Source organism: Anguilla anguilla, chromosome 7, assembly GCF_013347855.1.
Source record: "Anguilla anguilla isolate fAngAng1 chromosome 7, fAngAng1.pri, whole genome shotgun sequence".
Classification (NCBI taxonomy): Eukaryota; Metazoa; Chordata; class Actinopteri; order Anguilliformes; family Anguillidae; genus Anguilla; species Anguilla anguilla.
This window is the reverse complement of record NC_049207.1, coordinates 48,570,905-48,596,151: the sequence shown is the minus strand read 5'-3', so window position 1 is coordinate 48,596,151 and position 25,247 is coordinate 48,570,905. Positions and strand designations below refer to the sequence as shown.

Here is a 25,247-nt window from a genome sequence, read left to right as displayed (position 1 = left end):
TTATATTGGAATGCCTTAATTTCACAGCACTGATCATTCCTATTTACAGATTTCCTGTTCTGAAAGGAATTGCTACAGTTTTAAATTGTAAATGGGCACCAAGGAGTCTTTACTTGAATTATTATTTTATATAACTCTATGTGGTAGTAATTTGCATTTGACCATATACCAAAGTGCTGGATATAGGCTATTATATTATATAGATATATATTAAATACATTCTATTTTCGTAAGGGTGTATATGGTGGGACTCTGCATATTGCGGCATTAAGGTTTCTAGGGGAGGAAATCTTGGCAGTGAACCCCGGGGAATGTTTAATGTGGAAATTCTATGCACATCCATTTCCACAACTAAAAGTCATCCATGGAGCCCTGAAGCTATCAGAGAGTAATTACACATTGTGACATCACAATGGAACTGCTCCTGGACCCATTAAAAATAGAGGTGGAGTATCCTTACCATTACCTTCGCCTTACCCTGGGGGTCACACAGTTATTCCCTGAGGGCCTCCTCAGACTACATCGTATTTGCCCAATAGTGGCCCATTCCAACAGACGTGGGGCATCGGGAACGATAATGGGAGACGAAACCGGGGATGACAACCGGTCGTTGCATCTCGTGTAGTGTGACATGGTAGAGGACAACAAATGCAACGTCTGGACCGCCTCAGGACACCCATGAAAGAACGATTAACATGTCAGAACTTTTTTGTGTGCCTTTGCCTAGTGTCACAGCTTTGGACTGAAGTTTGCTTTCCCCCGTGACGAGTTCAGTGACATTCACCAATCAGAGCACACTACACTGGAGAAGCATAGTGTGCTCTGATTGGACTGCAGTCCGCAAAAAGGCTCGAAAAGGAGCATGCTTTGGCTGCTCGGTGCATTGTGGCAACAGAGGAGGAATTTGTTGAACTGCGGCGAGAAAAGCCATGCAACGTGTGCCATGACAGGGTGATGAATAAAAAAAGTTAGCGTGGGATAGCAGAAGCACTAGAGCAAACTGGGAAGTCCCCTGAAGCTACATGCTGCTTATCTGGTGGTCAAATGCTTCTACATGCTAGCTTGTCTGGTAGTCATATGATTATGCATATAAAGTATCAGGGCTTGATTGATCGCACTACTAAACTAAAATCTGATTTAATTGCTTTCTTCCTAAAAAGGGGATATCTATGGAAAAAACAAAAGGGCATGTATTATTCACACATTAATCAGCCATTTAAACAGATGGGCGAAAAAGTAATCTTCTGGCAGAATTTAACAAGGTGTGTGTGCGTGTGTGTTTAATCCTGGCATGTGGCCAAACTGATGTAGTTCATTCTCACTCTGTACACACAGACACATGCGCATACTCACATACACATACACGCACACACACGTGTTGGTGAATATGTTGTTTCAGGTGTTTACAAACCCCCGTGCTGACTGCACGTTTTCTATCTCCATACCGTTATATGAATCTCCCTCCCCTCTTCATTTATTCATAACAGATCTCATCTTCATGAGATTCATTTCCATCTGCACTGGCCCGAATCTACACAGCAATGTCCCGACGTTAATGGCGTTTCCACACTGCACAGAGACACAGAGAAACTGATAAAACGGTAACTAACGCAAAGTGCGTGCTGTTTGGTTTGTAGACAACGGTCTGCTGAACATTCGAACCACACTCCTCCCTCTTGGCAGGGACATGGCCCTTTTGTGTCCCACCATGACTAGGGGGGGGGGGGGGGGCCGGGGGATCACAGATTTCGGTTCTCTGAGGTGGAATGACCTGTCATAGGCTGAGGGGATGTGCTGCAGGCCTGCAGTCTGAGGCAGTGGAGGGTGACGATTATACGGCAAATCAGTTGCGAGCACAGTTTAAAATGGGCTGTCAGGCCCCAATCAATGCACAAGCTTTGGGGAGGAAAAAGCTAAACTGAAACCAGAGGGCCTGGTTAATTATTACTGGACTTCGCTGGAACTTCTTGTTCTGCTTTATCTTAATAAGAGAATATTGGTGGCGGCTCACATCCTGCCTTCAAGTTTGACAGAGAGAGGGGGGTGAGGGGGGAGGCAAATGGACAGACAGACCAACAGTGAAAGGTAAATTAGGACAGTGAAGTACATTTTCAAGGCTTGGAATTCATCAAGGTGGAAAACATTGGCATTTTCCATGCTTTTTCAAAAAGGCCTGGTGAATTTTTTAGAGGAATACCAAGACTTACATCAGTTCACCTGGTTCATGAATAAATTATTACGGGCAGGGAGTCATCTGTTCTCATTCATATACTGTGAAAGGCATGCTATGCAGGATTTCCTTCTTTGCTTCGCTCCTGTGTTTACAATCAAAAAGGTCTCCTCTTCTGTTCTTAGCTGCTCCATGCAGCAAAAATCTCTTCTGCCACATGGGGAAAATAGTCCGACACTTTTACGGGCGACGAGGTGACACAGCCCCAGTGACGGCCAGCAAGGCCGATGACATGAAGGCTATGAATAAGCAGTCTATTCAGGGATCTGATGGGATTCCTGAATGCAGCACCAAGCTATGGGGGAACTTCTGGCTGCGTTTGGGAGACGGGGGCCTCCGATATCCATGTGCGCTCATTTATTCGTCATGTGCCTGTCTGACCGTGCGAATGTGCAGAGAGGCTGTTTTTTCCCATCTTCCCCACCCAGAATCCCACTCAGGATCACCCCCCCCCCCCCACCCCCCTCCAGGTGTGTTTGATGCAGAGAATGAGGGCCTGTTACTGCAGTGCCCGGTCCACAGTGGTAAACACTTGATCACGTGACATGCAGCCAATCAGAGAATCTACTACTACAATCCCACCTGACAATCAATGCTGGAAATATTACTGTGTGTGTGTGTGTGTGTGTGGGTGTGTTTGTGTGTGCGTACATTACACACTACGCAGCCACTGTAGGCAAATAAATAATATAAATAATATGAGTACTACTTAATTCCATATTAAGTGTTAGGATGTAGCAGCAATTATAACAGCCCGAACAGCCAGCAACTGCTGAACTAGAGAACATTTAGCATATGGTGCATGCAAATGAAATGCGCAGTTACCAAAAGGGATAGACGCAGGGGAAAAATACTATCACGAAACGGCACATGGAATGCGCGAATGTGCCCTGTCGATTAACGAGAATGATTTTCGTGACAGAAGAAGTGAATAAGTTCATATGCGAAAGAGATTGGGCACAGTACAAAGCTCCGCCTCTCCCCTTTGCCAAATACAGTAGGAGGTTAATGAGACCGAGGCACATTACTTCTCCTTGCAATGATGTAGAATCCTTCAAATGGAATAGATCAGAATGGGCGTGGCAAGCGTAAGGAATGGCAGCTCTTATCTCCCATCTCCGTGGTAACGTCTGTATTCTCTGAAATACGGTGTAAAAGACAAAAATGACTCACAAATCCCCACGACTGCAATTTTACCTGTCCGGTTTTATTAAAAGCATACTGAAAAAATTCTGGCTGTCTGTTTCTTTGAGAGTGTGGGGTGGGGGAGAGAGAGGAGATCGCATTCAGAGAACAGCACACACCTACACTGATCTCCAGGGATTTCATGATGGATAACGGCTCTTGTAGACAGTACTTCCCCATGTGATTAGACAGGAGCCTCACACAGCACCTTCAAAACAGTAAATCAGATGAACGTGAGGAAGATGTATATTCCCTTATCAGATTCTAAGTGTGATTTAACTGAAACTGCTGAAATCTTTATTAACCTTGAAACCCAAATAGACCAGATGAGCAGAAACAACATTCTAATATGCTCACAATATCTTGCCTGCTCTACACTTCCATTAAAACTGATGGTCATAGCACTTTGCCTTAGTCTGTGTAATGCATTTTAAAATGTTCTCAGACTGCAGATGACAAACACAGTCCCTCTGAATCAAGACTGGTGATTTCTGCGAATGCTAATGATGGGGTTGTGCTTCATGAAGGGAACTGTTGTAGATGGCTTATACATGCAAAATGGGTGCAGTAGAGATACCAGCAAGAAGGCAAAACAAACAAAAGTGGGTTTCTGAAAGCAGCCCATTACTGATGCTTAGGCAAGCCATTGCCAATGGTTTTTTTCGGGTCAGCCTTCCACCTACATGGTCTCTGACCTGTCACCACGCGTCTCTCCATCTGTGCTGGCCCGGCTGTCCTTTCTGTCCCATTTCATCAGACTTCCGCTCATTTACATGGGGGAGAAAAACAACAGCACACCGACCGAACAGGATTCATGGGCACAACAACATGCCACTCCCGCTGAAAGCGATCCGATCCCTCCCGATTCCTCAAACCCCCAACCCCCCCCCCCACCGTGCTCCCTGGCACATCAAACAGCATTAGTGAGTGCGACAACATCAAAGTCTTTGCTTTGCCCCTTTCAGTTAAACCTATTTATTAGTCTAAATCCCGGTTGGTGCTGAGCTCTTTTACTTTGAAAAAATTTGTCATTCTACTCCTTCCTCTGCATTGCTGGAGCATTGTGACATCACAGGACACCGAATATACAATCACAGATACCCTAGAAAAAATAGTTTAAATTAGCCTTCAATCTGAATTGCTACAGCACATATCACATTTTTAAATAGCTTGAAAATTTAAAGTAAGAAAATAGCATCTAGTGAATGCCAAAAATGCAATGCAAATGTGCCGTTGCCCCATCCACGTGATGAAAAGACTTATCGTTAATGTGAAGCATTAGAGTTATTTACTTTACACCAACTCTCTAATTGATTCCCATTCATGCACAATGAGTTTGAGTCACATTTGTGGGCAAAGTGGGGAACTCCCGCGCGAGATGGCAGTTTGAGTCAGTCCCTTGCAGATCCGCGGAGAGCCAGCGGGATCTGGTTTTCTCATTCCGCCGCTCATAAGCCCTCTTCAGATGGAAAATCCCTGCAGAACACACAATCTAGTCTCCACTGATTGCCAACCGCTGGGTCTTCGTCTCGAGGCCCATCCAGAATTTCATATTAATTGAGAGCGTTCACCCGCCACTGTAAATCTCGCCCGTCACCTGGAGAATTGACAACACAGGAGGTCTAGAATGCCTCGAGTAATTCTGTGAGATTTAAAATTTGTTGGAGGAAGGGTTCCACCCTGTCTGCTGTCGTGTTAGTAGCACATGCTGCTTCCCGGTGTGGGATGATTTGATGGCCTAAAATCAGCATATTGTTGTGGCCCCAAAGTGTTCCAAAAAATAAAAAAATAAAAACACTTGAATTGCATAGCCCAGTAATTGTTGTGTCCCTAAACAACTACACTTTACATGGTCATATAATAATAATCATAAATAAAATGAGAGCAGTTGCATCATGCAGCACATTCATGGCAAGCATGTGCTAAAGTGAATAAACAAAAAAAGAGAGAAAAACTGGATAATGTATGCATGACTCAGCGTGTGTGTATACACATATGCAGCGGCTGTAACAGTAATTCCCAGCAGTTGTGAACAGCTATAATGACTATAATTACAATGTATTTAGATTTTTTTCCCTAACTGAATGTGGTTTGGCATAGCCTACACACACAGCCTTTTTATATGTGCATGCCCTCACCAAAGGAGACCTGGTATTGCTTATATATATTATTATACAGCTTGCTTTACACAACCAGTGGCCAACAAGGCAATTTGGGAAAATATGGTCATTAGGAGTATTTTTAACTAAGTTTATCCTACTTTTAAAGACCTCCCCCAGCCCCAACATGGAAAATTAAATATAATACGAAAACAACAAAACAAGATATGTTAAAAAATGTATAAACGACAAAAATACACAATTAGTATGCAGTACGCTATTCTTGAGTAGGCTAATGATACGGTCGCTGAAATCTTCATAAGCTGCAAAATGCATTGGTCCCATATAGCCGACTTCTTCGTTAAATATGTATTTACTTTGATGTACATGGGTAAAGGGTGCGAATAGGGTATAGCCGTTAGTTTATAATGCTAACCAAATATAAGCAAGGTTTCTTCAGCACGCCTGCTTAAATGCATGCGTCTGTCTTCCAAGCATGTTACAATTTATCAGTAAAATTTTCTCCAAAAATCCATGCCAAGCACGATATTCACGCTATGCCAACGAAGCGACTTACGACTAACTAGCTCGGAAGCTGTTTATACGGAGATTTTGATATTACAGCAGTTATCTCGGTTATCGTTTACTATTAGATAACGTATTTAAATAACTTTCCGCACAACCGTGAAATCTCTACATTGGCTTTACCGGTGAACACAAACAAAAATATCAACTACAGTAACAAACAACCCACAACAAGATCCCCACTGCAAAACTATATCAGAAAAAATAGAACACAATCTGTTCATTTCTTTTAATCATTATAAACCGCCATGCTTTCATCTTGTTTCACGTGATACACTTAATTGAGCATAGACCAATGAGAATAGCAGATGACAAGAATGGATGATGGGATTCGAAGTCTTTCAATGTTTGTTTACGTCATTAAGTTTGACTACTCTTCCCACAATGCAGCGCCATTTTGTATGTGTGTGATAATGCATTGTAGTTCGCTCGAGCTCCTGCAATCAGAACAATGACTCCACGGCGGACGCTGAGGAGTCAGTAGAATGCGCTGTATCGCACACAGTTTTTCTGTTGTGATACTGTTTTTGCATGTTTCTTCAATGCGCAAATCATAATTATGTGGATACCTACAGAACACGAAAAATACGGCGTCGGTAAGTTCATTTGCGGATTTTTTTTTTAATAAGCTATTTTAATAAATGGATAACTGATATATTAAATAGCGCTATACTGTGTGCAGCGCTACATTGCAACAAAATATAATATCGGATAATAACGGAATTCTTTATGAAGGTTACTACTTGGCAGTCTGAACAATAAATATGGAATGGCTCCCAACTGAGGATTTTTACGTACATTTAAACATGCACTTCATGATGTTTTATAAATAAAGTACAGATAATGGAACCAATATTGCAATTTACAGTTTCAGTTTGATTTTTTTATGTTTTTGTTTTTGGCATGGTGTTTCAATATTTAGCCTATTGTGGGCGATTCTTACAGTCTATCCTGAAACTAAACTAATAGACAGCTGTCTACGGTAAACCTATTTGGTAACCCATTAAACGAGGAGAAGAGATGTTCTGCACCTTCTCAAATGCAAACGTCAGCTGTGTTTTACTTCTTATTCTCTTGACCGTAATTTCTAAATTTTAACGACCGCTACCTGCCAATTCCTAGGACCTATATGTGTAATGGGAAAAAAGGTCTCGGATGGCTACTGTTAATCCTGTAATAAATGTGTCCATCCTCTTGGTAAATTGACCTGTGGTTGGCAATCGGATGTTTGCAATGGTGTCACTGAGCAGCTCTGGTGAAATAATAATAATAATAATAATAATAATAATAATACAACCTAATTGTACATACGAAAGTGGACCGGGATAACAATGCAAAGGCGATAACAAAGAGCAACAACTAAGAATAAAAAGGTGTCTGTATCTGTATGGGAAATTCAGCAAGGGAAAATTAATTACACTTTTTGCAAAACGGTAAAGTCTTTAAACGCAGTCTCGTTCGTAGAAATGCATTGCACTGCTCAATGTATGTTGTGTTAAGACAAAGCTGAGAATGAGCTGTTCGGGAGGATGGAAGCAAGTGAATCTTTTCATTTCTTCACTGTCTCAAAGCTGCACTTTTTCCTAATGCCTCCAGAAGGAGCAGAGCATTGTCTAGTCTTAATTGTGCTCCCGGTGCCCAAGTGTTCAGATTCTGTCGCTTTCTCCCAAGTTATAGTTGCAGAGTCAGCTGCAGTCACACAGCTGGTATTCTGAATAAATTACATTGATTAGCCGTCCTACAGATTGTGAAAATATACCCCAGTTGGACAGGTTTTATCATTAGGAAACACGTTTTTTCCTCCCTGCAGTCTCCAAGGCATGCTCAGAAAAGCTTTTTGTTTCATTGTTTTCCCTTGCAGGCAGCAGGGAAAATGTTTGTGACTGTTATGCCATAATTAAAGAGGTTTAAATTGCTGTTATTTCATGTGGTATCTTTTGTGTGGTTGTCTTCCATTGGTTTTAGTCACGCAAGTGACGCAAGTGGGCAACACAGCCAATTATATATGCATTTGCCTTAAATTTATGGCGGACCCCATCATCACTGTCAGGTCTTGTAGGACCTCATCAGTTTTCAGGTCACCAGGTCAAAGGTTGGGGCCACAGACGCTGCTTTTTAAGGTTTTTCCATTTCCTGTCTCCAGCTCGGCTTTTTGCACACGGACCTCAGTGAAGCTCAGTGTTGATCCTCAAGGTCAAAAGGTCAAAGGTCAAAGTCACAAATGGTCTTGCTACATTTTTCACTTACATGTATCTTATTACATGGACTAATATTTGTTCCGACAGAGAAGATAGTTCCCAACAAAGTAGGGGTGCATCTCTCGCAATGAGGACTGATAGCCTGTGGGCATGTCGTTGAAATGAACTAACGTAACGGTAACTCCAGCTACTTTAAATCCACCCTGCCCCTACCCAAGAAAGTGTGGGTGGGCTTCAAGACTGGTATTTCATTGTAAAATGAGATTCTGAACCTTACAATACCTGCTAAAGACTGAATAGGGTGAAGCTGTTGTTTTGTGCCTTGCTGACTAATTGACTAATGATGAAGTGTGATCTCATATGTGAAGCTCTATGGCCCCTTCTGTAGTCACAGCAAATTCCTTTCTATGGATGAGCCACTCAAGGGAGAAAAAAATCCTTTTTATTCTCATTTTGCAATTTGTTTTTTACAATTACAATCACTTAGAATTAATATTCTCCTCGCATGACTATGGCAGTATTCTAATGTGTTAAACTATTAGCATTTTCTTGACTATTGTGTAATAAGGGACGGCATGTCAGGGATTGTCTGAAAATCTTATCTGTTGGAAGCATGGCTTCTGCGGTATCTGATCTACCAAGATGCTGTGTCAAGTGAATATATTTTATTTCTGCAACTTCGCCAAAAGCCAACACTGCAGAATTAAACTGCTGCCTGTCCATAAAACATGACTGCCGTCCATGGGGAGTCCTGGAGAAAGCTGTCTATCGAAGAGCTGGTTTTCATTCACGGACCAGTGATTATGCCCCCCTACCCAGGAAAGTGTGAAGGAGCTCCAGGTCTGAATATTGTAAATTGAGACTAGAGAAGCATATGTCTTTTCCTTCTGATATGTTATTTAAAAAGATGATGATGCCGTTAAATTTATCAAAGGGAGTTGTACTACATTTTGAAATTATACTTTGTGTGTTAAAACCCTATAAGACATCTGGTACAATATTATAATTATGTTCAGGCCTGTATGAATTTATGATTTCCTGCTTATATTTAGCACATTGACTGCATTTAGATGCCCTGTTTTTGGGTTTTGTTTGTCCTTGTCTGTCTTGCCCAGAGGTTTGATTTGAACTTAAGACATTCAGTGCCCAGACTGTGATGCAAACTGTGTCGGAAAAGATGAGAATTTGGAGTTGAGTGGAAGAGGAGCTCGGCAGGTCCTGGAGCGTTGCTCCCACAGTTATTTTAAGGATGAACTCTCCAACCAGGAAGTGCAGGGAGTTAAAGTTAGATTCAGTGCTACAAAGGATGTATATTTAGTTTGGAAGAATTCTGATCTGCTCAAAGTTATAGAATGTTTAGGAATGGTAGCGTGCTGTTGGGCTGAAAAGACAATCTGTCTCGAGAGAGTTGTCATCATGTTAGAGGAGGACCATGAGGGATGAAAAGCTGGGCTTCAGGTTTTGAACATGAAAAGCCGTGAGGTTTAAGTCAGTGTTACTCGGTTAAACTGTGAAGCAATACCCTGTATACCTATGTAATGCTTATTAACAGAAACAAATCTCTTGACCCTCAAACAGCGCCATTATTTCTGTATCATTATCATTACAAACCTAGTTTGTTTGTCTCTCGCCAAATAAACAAATGCAAGCTTTGATTTCCTCACCTTCCTGAAGCCTGAATATGTCTATGCTAAATCAGTTTGCTGCGATGTCTAATTGTCCCTTTGCGCTCAATTCTGTAAATTGCAACTGTGTCCTTGTTAATTGGATTGTAACTCTTTATCCTGTTCTTAGTGGGACTGATAAGCTTGATTTAATTAGAAAGGGAATGGAGGGGGTTCAGTGAGTTGACATTTCTTGTGACCCTTCAGTGACCAATGGCCGAAGGGGGTTTTTCTGTTGCGCAGTGCTAACCTTGGTATCGTAAGAACACCAGGACAAAGTGGCCTGGACACACCAAGCCCTCAGTGGAGGCTTTCAAAGCGGTCACCTTGAGGAGGAGAGACGTGTTGAGCTCTCCTAGGTACCCTTTGGCACTTCCTGAGTCAACAGCCGTGAGGGCTGTTTAAACTCTGACAGAGGTCACCTGTAAGGAGGTAGACGTGTTATTGTTTTGTTTTTCATGTTTTTCCCCCTTTTCTCTCCAAATTGAAAATGCCCAATCAGGCTCACACCGCAACACGCTTTGCAACCCTTGTTGCCGAATGAGGAGGGCCGAACGTGTGCTCCTCCGAAGCACAGAACGTTGCTTTTTTCACACGGTGATTGACAAGTTGGGCTCACACAGACATGAGCTGGAGGAGGACTTTTCAAATGCGGCTCGAAAGCAAACGGCAGTGATACATCATCAGCCTCGCTGACTGAAACTCCATGGGTGATGTTCGGCCCCAATTATGCACGATACCATGGCCCTGCTAACAGCCACCGGCACTGCCGCAGGCAGCTGTGCTGTTTTGAACGGTTGCTCCAGGTTGTCTGCCTTCAGGTTCAAAATTACTCACAGGTTCAAATTACTGCAGGCTTATTGCTCACTGCTGCATGATAGTAGTGGAAAACTTTATTGTCCCTCATGGAGAAATTGGTTTTCAGCTAAAAATAAATATAAAAATACAAACAACAACGCAATACGCTACATACAGTACAAATTCCGAGATAATACATTACATTAAAAACGATGAACGTAGACCGGAGTGGTTATTTGCTATTGAAAAAGGATATGATGGCAGGGATGAATGGCTGCCATTACCTGTTATTTTTGCCAAGGAGGTCAGAGAAGCCTTTACCGAGGAGATTGAACTCTGTCGATGGGGGGTGATGTGTTTGTTAATGTCGGAGGAATTGGATGTAAGCGCAAGGATGGAATTTGTGGTGTATACTTCACCCAAAGGCTTACTCTTGCCTGATTTTTATTTTTATCAGTTGATTTGCAGTGTTTATGCAATTATTACAAATTTATTTTAGCCAAACCTTGAATGTGAGAAATGACTTTAAAGTGATTTATGTATACCAAACCGAATATTTTATAGATTATTGCAACTAAATTGTCAAACTGAAGCCATCATTTTTGAACAGCAAAGGTTCTGAAATGACAGGGATAATGCCTTTTAAAATTATTCAGATTTTGAATTATCGTGATTTTGAATCATCTTATAACTGAGCCACATTTATGATGTGAATTATCATTATTATTTTTTGGAGTGGAGATTAGCAGTAATTAATGCAATGCGTTTGGAGAGTTTTACCTTGAATTTGAACAGCTGTTACCCTCTCTACAGGTTTCCACAGAAATCAATCAAAGAGACACCAAATTTTTACCATCTGTTGTCTTGGAGGCAAAAGATCACTTGAATTCAACAATTCAGATGAAAACAGAGAAATGCCTGCTGCTAGAGAATCTAGTCTAGATCAGGATTCGGATTCTTAATAGATGTGAAATATAGTTAGCAAATATTCATATGAACAAATGCCTCAACCCTGAAAAAAATAAGATTTTTCACAGTTTTAAGTTCCTGCTGGTATAAATGTCATATTTCCCGATAAGATTATTTAAGAAAAGTCAAAAACTTTGAAACCACAACATTTGATTGCCTGTGTTTATGTCTGATGTGACATTTACTGTCTGCTTGTAGGGAGCCTACACCCACAAATCTTTACCATTCATGAAATATAAATGGAGTCCAGCAGGGACTGTGTGAATGCTCATTAGTGTGTGGTTTTTTGTCATTACCCTGGTTAACTCGAAGCAGAGGCTGAAGATTGATATTTCACTTCAGCCTTTTTTTTGTGTTTGACAGATTTTATAGACTTTGAGATCAAATTACATCACATTTCACAAGAGCGATTTTCAATGGAAGTGAACCAGATTTTCTTTTCAAAACATACAAAGGATCAAATAGCCATGTGATTGTAGCCATAGGAAGACTTATGTATAATCTGCAGAAGGGCCTGTGAGGGCCAATTATAGCTGAATATTAAAGATGGCCACTGTTACCTGACGTCAAAGTAGCGGCAGTCTTTAAAGGTAGCGTGTATCGGTCATCAAACTGAGTGTGTGCTTCAACGCTTAATTAACAACAGTTAATAAAATGGAATCCTGCTAGCATTCAAGATCTGTTTGCTTAGCTTTTGTGAAGATTCTACCCCCCCCACCCCACCTTAATTTGCTCAGAATTGTTTCCACAGCCAGTGTTCCATCCTGATCATTCTGCTAAGCCAGTAGGTGCCCTTCAAGCTTCAAGAGCTAAGCTTTTTTAATATAAAAAAAAGAAACACGTTTTAATTCAGACTGCCAGTGCCGACTTCATGCTCGATAACTGTCCTCTTGTCGGTGGAGCTCTCGCGGTTGGCTTCAGCACAAGAAAACGCGCTTTGTGGAAGTGAGTCCCCTGCTTCTCGTTCCGTCTCCCCTCTTGGGGCACCTCCTGGTGGTAATAAGATAACAGAGGGCCCCCGAAATTTGCAGAGGCCACATTAGCCCCTCTCTCAGACACATGGTCCGTTCGGAAGTTGGAGGAGAAGAAGAAGTAGAAGGAGAAGGAGAAGAAGGTTGCGAAAATCGTCGTCATCGCGTGAGCGGAGGCTCACATGAAGATTTTCTCAACCTTTCTGGATAAAAATAACCTTTGACCTTCTCCTCACAAGACCGGCAGAAGGAGCACTGAAATAGAGACAATGACGGAAAGTCCGTTCCTGCCGCAGTTTGGAAACGCCAGTGAAAAAACGACGATGTCTCAGCGTCCCGCCCAGATGAACCCATACCGTTTCTGCTGTATTTATAGCCAGGAGGGATTTATTTACGCGCTGACAGTCAGGCGAGTCTCGAAAGGTTAAAATCCTCCCTCTGAAAAAAGGGTCGAACTTCGCTTCGTTTTTCAAAACTTTGCCTTCCCTTTTTTTTTTTTGTACTTCATAGACTAGATGGAAAAATGGAGATTTTCATTAGCGGGACGCTTAATTGCTTTGGAAACGAGTGGACGGGTGAAAGGTCTGTGCTTACAGCGCTTGGGGCAGTTTTCGGGGCTCGGTGGCTGCTGTCGGTCTCTCCCCGGGGGAGGGGTATCAGGTGGGGGGTGTCGGGGGAGGTGGCGGCGGTGGTGGTGGTGGTGTGGGCTGGGGTGTGGAAACTAATCGTGTCAGATGCCACCCTGGTCTGTGCCTCTGGGATTTGCAGATTGTTCGGCATGGCTGAAGGCCCTCGGGTCATTCCTTCATCGTGACATGCCCAGAGAGAGGGGGGGAGAGAGAGAGAGATAGATGGAGAGAGGGAGAGAGAGAGAGAGGGAGAGAGATCGCCCCTCACCAGATGGGGGGCGTGGCTTCCAACGCCTCCTCGTTTGTGATTGCTTCTTCATCCGCTCCCCTGTTGCGATTATTCAGAAATAATGCAGAGGAAGGAGCTGAGGGAGTGAATGGTAGGCCTTTCCCCTCCTCCTTCTGCCCCTCCTCCTCCTCCTCCTCAAGCCCCCCACATGTGAATTCACTAGCCCTTTGGGGATCAGAGAGGGGGAGGTGAGAGGTATTTTGTGTTTCACATGTTTTATGTGGGCTACATGTCACTGTCCACACCCACATACACATACACACGCTCACATAAAAAAAAAAATCCATGGCTAATCCACACAACAAAAAAAAATTATCTTCTTCTCTTTGTTGCAACCATATTAATTAATTTGATGGCATCAGTAAACAGAGTAGAATCCTCAATTTGAAATAGTTTGGCTGCTGTGGAAGGAAACAGAATCTCACATGCATCTGCCTTACTGTACTCTGTCCAATCTTTACCCAGTTATAAGTAAGTATGTCACTCGAAACCATCCACCCCGACATCCTAATGATTATTGCAAGTGGGTCTACAAAAACTGTAGTGAAATGTGAAATAACGGCTTGCACACAAACACGTACGCACAGGAAGAGGAAGGTGCAATTTTTACATTTAGCAGTCTATATTTTTCTCTTTGAGTCATAGGTCAGGTCTATTTGTTGAATGTGTGTGGGGTTATTTTATGAACAACTGCACCGTGCTGGCAAAAGGAGACATAATGTCAGCACAGCTTCACTGCCTACCTGAGTGTGTGTTTCTCTTGAGCCTCGATCACTCGGTAATATCTTGGCAAGGCTTTGCGCTATGTAAATACCCTCCAAAAAAATTTTTTTACCTTCAAAGGAATAAATTGACTGCCTTTTTTTGTTTTTGAAGAAACATACAGCACAAGCATTGTGGGTAGTGGGCAGGTTGGCATATGAATATGATAGGCCCACATTTTCCTCTTTTTTTTTGGCTCCTTTGTTGTTGACCTTTTGAGTGTCGTGTGACGGCGAACCCCGGAGGAGTTTCCTAAAAAGCGCAGCCTGTTCGCCCCCCGCGCTCGTTCACTGAACACCTGGTTCCGCGGCGCTCTCTGCCAGACAGATCCGGGCCCGAGGCCGCACTCCCGAGTCCAAGCCCGTCCCAGAACTGCACCCACCCCCCCACCCCCCGGTTTTGTGTCAGGTGACGACCCCAGCTGGGGGGGGGGGGGGGCTGTTCGGTTGGTGGGGCGGTGGGGGTCTGCGTAAGTGAAACCATGGCAACGGCGACTCTTGCTGCAAGGCTGCCACGCTGTCCTTTGTGCGGCTTGAATCATTCTTCCACCCAGGTGCACTGGGCGCATCATTGAACGTCCTGGAGTATGAGAGAGAGAGAGACAAAGAGAGAAGGAGAGAAGGAGAGAGAGAGAGAGAGAGACAGACAGAGAGGGAGAGAGGGAGGGAGGCTGGGTGACTGCTCTGTCCAAAGTATGGTCCTCTTCTCTAGATAACAGAGATGCCACACACAAAATGCGATATTCCTGTAAAGTGATGGACATTCCAGCCAGTGCTGAATCGCTGGCTGAAAGCACTGTAGCACACAGTCTGGAGTTTGAATTCTGAAATAAGGGCTTGACCACCTTGCGTTTTGCAGGCCAAGCAAAAAAATTTAAAAAAACTACTCAGGAAATAAAATGTATGATCTCAACAGTGGCGCTGAGGTTCTGCTTTCACTTCCACTTATGCTGAAAAATAAAATGTAAAAAAACCTGCACGGCGGAGAATTACGTGTGATGGCATTACACACAGTGCGTTCTGCATCGTCAGCTCCTGCTTATGCGTTCCCTTATCTATTTTTTTAAATATTGAGTTGATTTTCGGCCGGTGTGGTTTCGTGGGAGAAGGACGCTCTTTTTCACTTCTGCCACGTTTCCAGCAGCTGCTGCAGGGAGGTATTCTAGCAACTCTCATCGAGGTGGCTCGCCACCCACTTCACAGGTGTCTGTTCTGGTGTGTCTATGGTTCACAGCTTGGGTTTTTAACAGAGTGTCTGTGGTCAGTGCACTTTTGACCTCCCCGAGCCATCCCCCCACCTCGCGATTTTTTATTTATTTATTTTGAAATACAACCCAACCCTTTTTAACTTATGATAGGGGTCCCCAGAGTGCCTTTGAGCCTGTTTGGGGGGCCCTGGATTAAAACCAGTTGAAGGCCCCTGACTTAAGAGTATTGTTGCTATGATTTGTCATTTACCTGAATGTGATTTACTTGTTCTGTGTTCTTTCATTTTAACATAAACACGTGGCTTGCCATTCACCTGTCGAAACAAGAGTGTCAGTAGAACGAGTGAGATATGATCGTATCACCGCAGTGTAATTGTTCGATTGTATGCTCCTTAGTGAATGTGGATTTATTGTTGCCCGCGACGACGCGATAACAACCCGTGAACTTCGCCTGTGGTTAGGCGCGTGTGTCATTGGTGATGTGACGCATTGACGCCTTGGTGATCTAACACCGTGAGCGTGTTAGCGGGGGTTGTAGGTGGGTGCTTACTCACCGACAACACAACACCTTCGCCGCGGCGAACAATCGCCACTGTGTTTAATGAGTCATATGTCCCTGAGCCATATGCACCTATGAGTGCCCTTGTTGCTACATTGCTTATTTTACCCTGCCCTCCAGCAAATACCCATTCATTTGAAAACGCAGAATTAAGTTTATTGTTTGCCTGCGCTTAACTTCATGACAATGCAGTGTGCCTTCATACCCTCAACTTCCAGTCCTGAAGACGCAAAATGTCATCTGCGTTAGCCTTGAACATTCAGCGATCCCGTATCGTGTGGATTTTACTCATAGATGAGCACACTGTATTTGTGTTAGATGTTGGGCATGGTTAGCGAGTGAGCTCAGATGATGTGGCAGGAACCTCCAGGTCTCACTGATAAAAGCAAGCTTGTGCTGTATAACAAAAGTAAAAAATAAATAAATGAATAATCTACCTTTCTCTCCTCCTCCCCTCTCCCCAACCCCTTGCTCGACGCCTGCATGTATAAAACATACAGTAAACATGAAGGCTTTGGGACCCTTTGACCTGGTGATGAACAAGGGCGTGTAGGTGTAGATCTCTGGGCGGAAGGTTATCGCGGAGGTCCTCTGCCCATGTATGAACATGGATGACAGGCTGAGGAGGGGGGAGCAGTGATATGGCCCCGCACACAGGCCATGAGCCTGACCGAGAGGTAGAGATCCCTTCCCTGAAAGTGGAGGTTATGGTCCCTGTGTGGTAGGTCTGTGTGTCTCCCCACGATCCCCCACTTGCTGCCCCCCACCCGCCACCCTGCTTAGACTCTGCCTGTCTCCCAGTCACACTCAGCTCTGCTGTTCTCCTCCACACAGAGAGAGAGAGAAAGAGGGCGAGAGAGAGTGTGTGACAGAGTGACAGTTACATTGAGTGAGAAGGAAAAAGAGAATGCGCAAGACTGAGAGACAGAGAGTATCAGATTTAGCGTAAGTGAGAACAAGAGAGGGAATGAGAGACAGTGAGAGAGAGTGAGAGAAAGAGAATGAGACAGTGAGAGAGGAAGAGACAGAGATGGAGTGCGAAAGAGAGACAGAAAATGAGAGGCAATTAGAGGGAAGGAGAGAGAGAAAACAATGTCTGGAGATATTGCCACAGCTCCTTTAGCGTACTTGAGATTTTTTCAAAATTCTTGTTCCATTGCCATTTGTGAATATTTATCCCACCGGTAGCTGCGATGAATATTTATAGTTGCAAAGTGGTTGTCCGTCTTGATGATGCGAGTCCCGGTAATGGAGTGTAGGCTGCATAGTCATGTAAAAATAGGACTCCAAGCTGTGCAACAATTCATTATGGGTTTTATCTTGAATTTAACAGCTCATTATAATTTTGTATGGACAGAATGACTGTAGTAATTATACAAGGCATTGGCATACTGATTTTGTTATTAGTGTTGATTGTATTGGCCAGATGCTGTGGTGTTTCTTGGCTTCAGCTCCTACTCTGTCAGCTCTGTGGACCATTGTTTATTGTCACTTGATGTAAGCATTGATATATCCACTGGAGTACCAGCAGGCTAAAGCTTAGAGCTGTCGTCACAATGCTACTTCATTCCAGCCATATAGGAGTATTCATAGATTTCACCACCTCGATATCCAGTCTCCTGATGCCAAGTGAAGCTAATCCAGATCCCAGACAAGTACAAACCACTGGCATGGAGAAACTCATTGAGGGGGGAGGTACAGGAAGTGACATCATGTGAAAGCAGTGTATTGACAGTTGCAGTGTGATTGCATCACTGGTTGTTGGGAAGGGAGATGTGTCTCAGTGCTGAACTAATTAAAATCCTGTCACCCCAAGACTCAAACTAACCCCCACCCCCCTCTCCCTCCTGGCTGCTGGCTGAGGTTGTTACTAGTGCACTTGGATTTTAATCAAATTTTTAAAAAATGATTAAAGACTTATTTCATATGCATGTTATTAAATCAGTAAACAGGTTTGGGCCAAAAATTCAGAAAAAGAAAACGGCAAAACAAAACAGATTAAAAAACAACGGCAGAGGAATAACCATTTGTCTGAAAGCTGTTGCCTCTTTGTTTGTATGGCAGCATTTTAACAATTTTAAATTTGAATTGGCTGTGTCTCTTGATAACTGTCTGCATTTCATTTTAACACATCAACAAGGACCTTTTTTCTTTTTGTAAAGTTTAACTAGCATAGCGTTGGCATCTAAATCTCAAAGACGGAAGCAGCCTCGTCAAAGCTTCTTGAGGTACTGAAGAGCTCTCCAAAGAGCACTGCATTGTATTTACCAAGGGAGGTGGCTTCTCCTTCATCATTTACTGGAATTTGGATTTCCTTTTCTTCCCAGCATTCATTCAGCCAAGAGGTGGAAGAATCTCTATTTTTCAGGGGCCGCTGGGTTGCTTGTGCTCTCTAAGGTAGTGTTTCAGTGCATGGATGGGCCCCGTAGTCTGATATCGAATCCGATGTATAACTGGCTCTAACTTTGCCTGGGGGGGGAAGGGTTTCAGCCGGCCGAGATGACGATCGTCTCACCGTGCACCGAGGGCGACCGCTGCTCAGTCAAGACCCCCCTGCGTGAAACGTCTTCCTCTGACTCATGTCTGTGCGAGTCCGGCTTGCAATCCGCGGTGCGTCTGAAAGCGGCGGCCGCTTCACCCGCTTCGGCGGAGTGCGCACGCTTGTCTTTAGGCCTCCCGAATTGACGGTTGAGGTTGTGATGAGCGTTGTAGCGTGAGCGTGATTGGGCATTCAAAATTTGGAGAAAAGGTGGGCGGTGTCTTGCTTCACAGTTTTCACAAGGAATGCCATTTTATCTGCTGTCTGCTGCTGCTGAGTACTGTGCAAATACCTGTGTTGTACACACATGCCAAAAGCTTGCGAGTGATGTATTCTGGTTTCTGCGAAAACGCTAAAGAAATGATTGGCTGGCATATTCAAGGCAGCTTGTGCTGTCATTATCTCTGCATCTTTGACCGAGCCACTTCCGATGATTTGCAGTACGAGGCACTACTGTATGTGACTTAATGGCCTCCAGCACAATGGGGAACTATTTTATTCATATGTCATCCTGTGATGTGTGAATGACAGCTGCCCAGGGGGGTTTTAAACTCCATCTTGAGTGTCCCTCTGCATATGCTGGAATCACATTTTCAACCCCAGAAATGTTACGAGCTGTTAATTAACCTTAATTAGACACCTTTAATGCCAATTGAGGGATGATATTACCGCATTACATCAGAAATAGCTGTGTGTGCCGCGAAGAATAAGTGTCCTGTACTCACCTCTAAGGATTTTTAATATCGTCAGGTCATCTAGTGCTTTCATTTACTGTAATGTGCTTTATCCTCCTAAGACCTGGACATTCATTAATGTCCCCTGTAGGGGACATGAGTCTCTGGTCTTAATGTGAAAAACCATATATGGCTATCTTGTAATACTGTGTGTGGCCTGTAGGGTGTAAAATAGTAATTGGCTCTCCTGTAGTACTGGTCGACCTGTCAAGTGTAAAATAGACACTGGCTCTCCTGTAGTACTGTGTGGCCTGTGAGGTGTAAAACGGGCTCTAGCTCGCAGCTGAGCACATATGAATAACACACTCTTCAGCTACGGCGCTACTGGTGTTTGGTTGCAGGTGGCACAGAAGTGATTCGAGAGGTACGACTTGCCTTGCTCGGAGCGCTGTCTTGGCTTCAGCTGCAGAAAGAAGGGAATTGCTCGCCCTTCCCTGTGCATCGTGCGCCACAGGGAGCTTTTATTCGCCGCAGGGGAAGCCGATATTTCCTCATTAACCAGGAATCTTTAACCCCTTTAGGGTTGTTCACCGAATGCCCTTTATTCTGCTTCCTCTCCCCAGGAGCGCGAGTTTAGAGCCGGGTGAAGGGCAGTTGAGCTGAAAATGGCTGAAGCCGGTCTCTCTTTGTGTGGATGTGGGGATGAAGAGGCTTGGGAATGCCCTGCTGCAGGCTGTTTGCACAGTTCAGCCTGTACAGGGTTGCTCATTTGGGGAAGATGGGGAGCTGAGACTTAATGTGCGTGTGTGTGTTTGTGCGTGTTTGCGTGTGTGCATGTGTGTCTGCACGCGCACATTGTGTGTGCTTGAGCATGTTTGTGTGTGTGTGCTTGTATACCTAAATAGATTACAGTCCTATTTAAATTATGTGCAAATGTGACTCTCTATGTGCAAATGTTACAGCACACTACTGGATATTTAACAAACGATGACTTTAACAAACTGGAAGCCTGTTTAGTCTATATGTGTGTAAATGTCTATCCAGTACTATTGCCTCAGCAAAATTCCTTGATTGAGCAGAACACCCCATTATGGGTTCCTGATATTCAGCGGTTAAAATTATGATGCTAAATGTGTGGAGTTGCGTTCTTGATGGTGTGTTGAGGGTTACTAGATAGATAATGTGGCATAAATGTCTTAAATTGCAAAGAATTTTCGGTTGGCACATTTATTCTCCCTATACACAGTCAGATATATGATTAATTTGGGAGTTAGATGTTTTCCACAAAAAAAAAAAAAAAAATTACATCCGAAGTTTCATGCTAATAAGAGTTTTTCCATTTTAAAGATGATTTGACACTGTTTTATGAAAACAGAACAGATTTTAACAGGCTGCTTATGACAGTATCCTATGTGCGTGTGTGTGTGTGTGTGTGTGTGATCCTCTCTCCTGCTGACAGTAATTGTGATATACTCCATATCAGTGTAATTGGAAAGGCTTTCATTGATTATTTTCAGCTGTTGCCCATAAGTCAATGTCCTGTTGAAACTGCTGTCACGGAATCAGCTGCTGCTAAATTATCTCGGACGCTTTCTATGAGTACACGTTTCCTCTTCAGCCAGCAGTGTATGGCCAAAGTGGACAACACGTCTGATGCTCAAATATGAGATCTAAACTAATACCATGACCTACGTCTCGAGCTTCAATGACCACATTGGCAGCACCAAACCCGTCTAACAGCAATGCTCATTTCTTATGACACACTCAAACACTCGTTCGCATGCAGACGTATTCAGGTTGTGACTCATTTTAACATTTGAAGATTTAGCCTAGCTATTGTGACAACTTATGATGAATTCATAAAGATCTATTTATAATAATCTTTTAATAAGGTTCACTCCAGAGTTGCGGTGGATATTTCTGTTCTTGGCTAAATTGGCTAATTAGCTAGTTTTCTCTCAGTTTAGATATTAATCATGAATGGTTTTGTAGATAATGTTGTAATTGGAATTGAGTACCTAGGGGTCACTTTTTCTCAGTTGTACATAAGCAATGTTTTTAGTAATTAAACTTTTGTTTCAATGCTGATCCAATTCAGCCATCTTACCTTTTATGGAAATGCAATACACTGCACTATAATGCATGCCTGAACTTAACACAGTATATAATATTATAATTATATAATATTATGCCATCAACAGCAATGTATTTATCTAACAATATTTCAATATCTGGAAGTTGTATACGTATCCTTATATTGTCAAGCATTACAGTATCTTTTCTGATCTTGATCATTTATTTCTTTCAGTGAATTCCATTTCTGCCAAGGCTATTGGGTGACATCATCGGGGGGTTGGGGGGTGGGGTTATTTTATTCCCTACAGTGTGACTCTTTACCCAGTTGAACAGACCAGACAGAGAACTGGACTCAGACTAGACTATAATTCATCCCGGTAGCCAGATGCATCCTGGGATGTGTCACCAGTTCCCCTTTCCCTCGTATCACACCGTCTCCCCCCCGTCCATAGGTTGAACATCACATGCGGTGATGTAATCGTCGCACAGTCGTCAGATGTGCCGGAGCATTTTTAAAGCGGGCTGTGTTTGGTCACGTGATGGCGGAGAACGGATTCAGTCGTGTATTAGTATTTCACACAGACTTTACGGGGTGCACATATTACGCAGGCTTTATAGGGCTCATGTGCGTTGGGCTGCAGTTTAATGCAGTACCGCTTGAAATGACACATATTCCTCCTTCACAGAATATTACTGGGGCTGGGTGGCAGGGAGATGGTTTTCATTCCTCTTATCTCATTCTCCTTGTCTGTCTGTCTCTCCTTTTCCCTCAATGAACTCTCCAGCAGTTTTTGATTTGTCGCCGCATTGCGCGTTGTTAGGCTGATATTGCGATGCTGGGAGAAAATTTTTACCTACGTGTTGAAATGCGTGGAACAATGGCACGAGTGTGAGTTTAAGGATCAGTCTGTGCCTGATGCAGGCAGTCTTTTTTTTACAGTTAGACTGCAGCGATGCGTTTGTCTAGATGGCGTGTTGTGAAATCTTGGCTCAGCTCAGTCTAATTTTACACTCTTCCGTCTAATGCTTGTGCAAACTTTTCTTTTTCAGAGACGACAGTGAATGTGTTTTGAGCACGAGGGCAGTCTCTAATCATTGCGTATTTGTGTGTGATGCAAAATTGTTCTTGTATCTTTTTGTATTGTATCTCCTTTCACATTACATATATATATATTTATAATTTTTCACCTCTCCAAATGTTTCCGGACAACGTACCCTCCATTTCGTGTTTCTTGCCGGATTAGCGAGTGTTCAGCGCCAGCCTTGGCTTTGTGCTGTGCCTGGCAGCTGTTTCTGACAATGCCCCAGGATTTTGCCGCAAACAATTATTAAAATATAATTGGCTAATCTTCAAAACAAGCAGCAGGAGTGCCTGTTCCATTAGTGCACTTCCAGTAAACCCTACACAATGCTACTGTTCTAATGAAAAGTATGTCTGTTTTATGAAAGAGAAGCGGGTTCCTTATTTGATTTGTATCCTGTGAAATCCTTCAACTAAAGCTACCTGGCAGGCTCAGAATATTGAAGTTTTGGCATCAAAATATCTAATTCTTCAGCAGTAGGAGATCCTGTTAATTCATTCTGTTGATTAGAGTTTTTTATTTATTTTTCTTAACATTAGCGGAAGCTCTCCTCATAATCCTCTCAAAGCCTCTTTCTGGCATGGATCCAGCCAAAATAGAAAATAAAAAAATGGCACCAAGAAGTAGCATCAACGCAATACCGTTTTAACCAGCCCGGACGGCGCAGGCATCCAGAACATGCCGACCCCCACTGCACCTAGGAGTCTGTAAGCGAAAGAGAGCGAGGATTATGAAGAGAAGCCCAAACATATTTTCCCACTGGGGCTGTGGTGTGCTGTTGCCGGTTCCTCCAGCCGGGTGGAAAGTTTCTTTTTCGGAATAAGACACGTGGCACACGCTGCCCTCTTCATCTCCAGCCGAAGGACACGTGGGAACAGCCCGCGGTTGGGGGGGGGCCAGGGCGGTCGTTAAGCTGATCCAGATCAGCTGGGGAGGGAGAGCCGCCAACTTGTGCGGCTTAGCTGATCTGAGGTCAGATAGACGCGCTGGAAAAGCAAACGAACCCCGGAGAGAGGCCGAAGGGATCAGATGTGTCCCCTTGTGTTTTGGGCACCGCTGAAATCAGGGGGGAATGGTTATTTTAAACAAACACCGTGAAGGTGAAATGTGATTATAGGTTGTGCGCTGCCAAAGGGGAATGGTTAGGGAACTGGGCTTGTAAATCAGGGGTTGCAGGTTTAGTTCCCAGGAGGGGTGCTGCCACTGTACGCTTGAGAAGCTCTACTTACCCTCAATTGCTTCAGTAAATGTCCAGCTGTGTGAATGGACAGTGTGTAAAATTTCCACTCTGAATATTGACAATATTTATGCCTAAGTTATAAATTCAATGAGCCTCATTCATAAAACTTTTCTTAAATAATTCTTACTTCTCTACTTAAAATGTTCCTACAATTGACTAATATGGGATTCACTGACAGCATGTGCAGACCTTTGTTTCGTGAATGAGGCCCAATGCATTTAGCATTAAGCAGAGGGGATGAGAGCTGAGAATCAGGCCACAATGCAGGTGAACATTTCAAGGTTAGGAAAGGACAGAAAACGTGTTCAACCTCTTGCACAATGACTCTTCCAGCCCCACCCTAAAAGCCCAGGAAAGGTGTCTGGCTGGACCCTTAAATCTGCAGGAGTGCGGATTTAAGGGTCCAGATTTAAGGATGAACAGAAAAAGAAAAGGGGGATAAAAAAGGAAAGGTCAGTTGTTACATTTTCTTTTTCCGAAAAGCTTCTTTCTGCTCGGAGACGAAACGCGTGTGCGCGGAGTTTTAAGAGCTTGTTTGTTTAGCGAGACCAGAGATGGCAGCTCATTTAAACTTGCGCGTTACATCACCTCTGGGGATGTGTAAAGGGGGAGCACAATCGCTTTTATTCATTCGGTATTCCCAGCTCTCTCCTCGTATTCCGAGAACGGGGGGGGGGGGGGGGGGGGGGGGGGGGGGGGTGGGGGGGGAAATGTAAATAAACAACGCGGATCCCGCTTAATCTCCTCGCGCTGCGGATTGTGTTTTGTTTGTTTCGTTTAATAAGTTGCAGGCGGCCAGGAGCGGTGTGAACCGTTTGCCGTTGGCCCAGTTAATGGACGAAACTGGGGCGCTGTTTTTTTTTTTTTTTTTGACTCCATTAATCGCGCTTCTCTATTGATTTGTCCTGTATGGGCCCAGGCATGAATAATTTATCTCAGATCCGCCACTTTGACTCGCTGTCTGTAGCTGCCGTGTCAGAATTAGCAGGGCACCGCTTCTCTGGCTTTCCATTGGCTCTTTGAGCCCTCCCCCCCCCACATTCAGTTTCAGCTTCTCCATGGCGATGGTCCTTCTAATTCTTTCTTTATGATGTTGCAATGGACATGCATATCATATAACAGCAATTACAAATTAATGTGTTGTTTTAAAAGAAGTAATTGTTTCTATAACACCGTGGTGTAGTTCACCCAGTGCCGTAGTTATCCAGATAAATAGCTGTAATTGCTGCGGAGTGTGATGCTTGTAATAACCTCCGCATGGAAAGGAAAGCCTTATGGGTAATGGCTGGCGTTCCGCGGGAGTCTAATTAATATGCTCCGAGACGAGTCTGAGTCTCCTCTCTCCCCGAGCCGCACTGGTAATTCTGTGAGGAGCGTGCTGAGGGTACGAGGACCCGCGTTTCCCTACAGGGGTTAGCGCTGCCAAGGCCTCGACGCGCTGACAGGTTCTCTAGCTCCCTGCGCCTTGAACCGCCCCCCCCCCCACCGCCT

At 43.7% G+C, this 25,247-nt stretch overlaps 1 protein-coding gene across 2 annotated transcripts in view; it reads left to right on the top strand.

Moving 5' to 3' along the window:
- Positions 1–6,512: 6,512 nt before the first annotated feature.
- Positions 6,513–25,247, top strand: part of LOC118232046 (dedicator of cytokinesis protein 4-like) — a 107,382-nt gene continuing 88,647 nt past the window's right edge. For both annotated transcript variants that reach the window (XM_035426585.1, XM_035426586.1), the window contains exon 1: positions 6,513–6,695. In XM_035426585.1, coding sequence (XP_035282476.1) covers positions 6,659–6,695 — 37 coding nt within the window. In that variant the 5' untranslated portion in view covers positions 6,513–6,658. The remainder of the gene's footprint in view (positions 6,696–25,247) is intronic.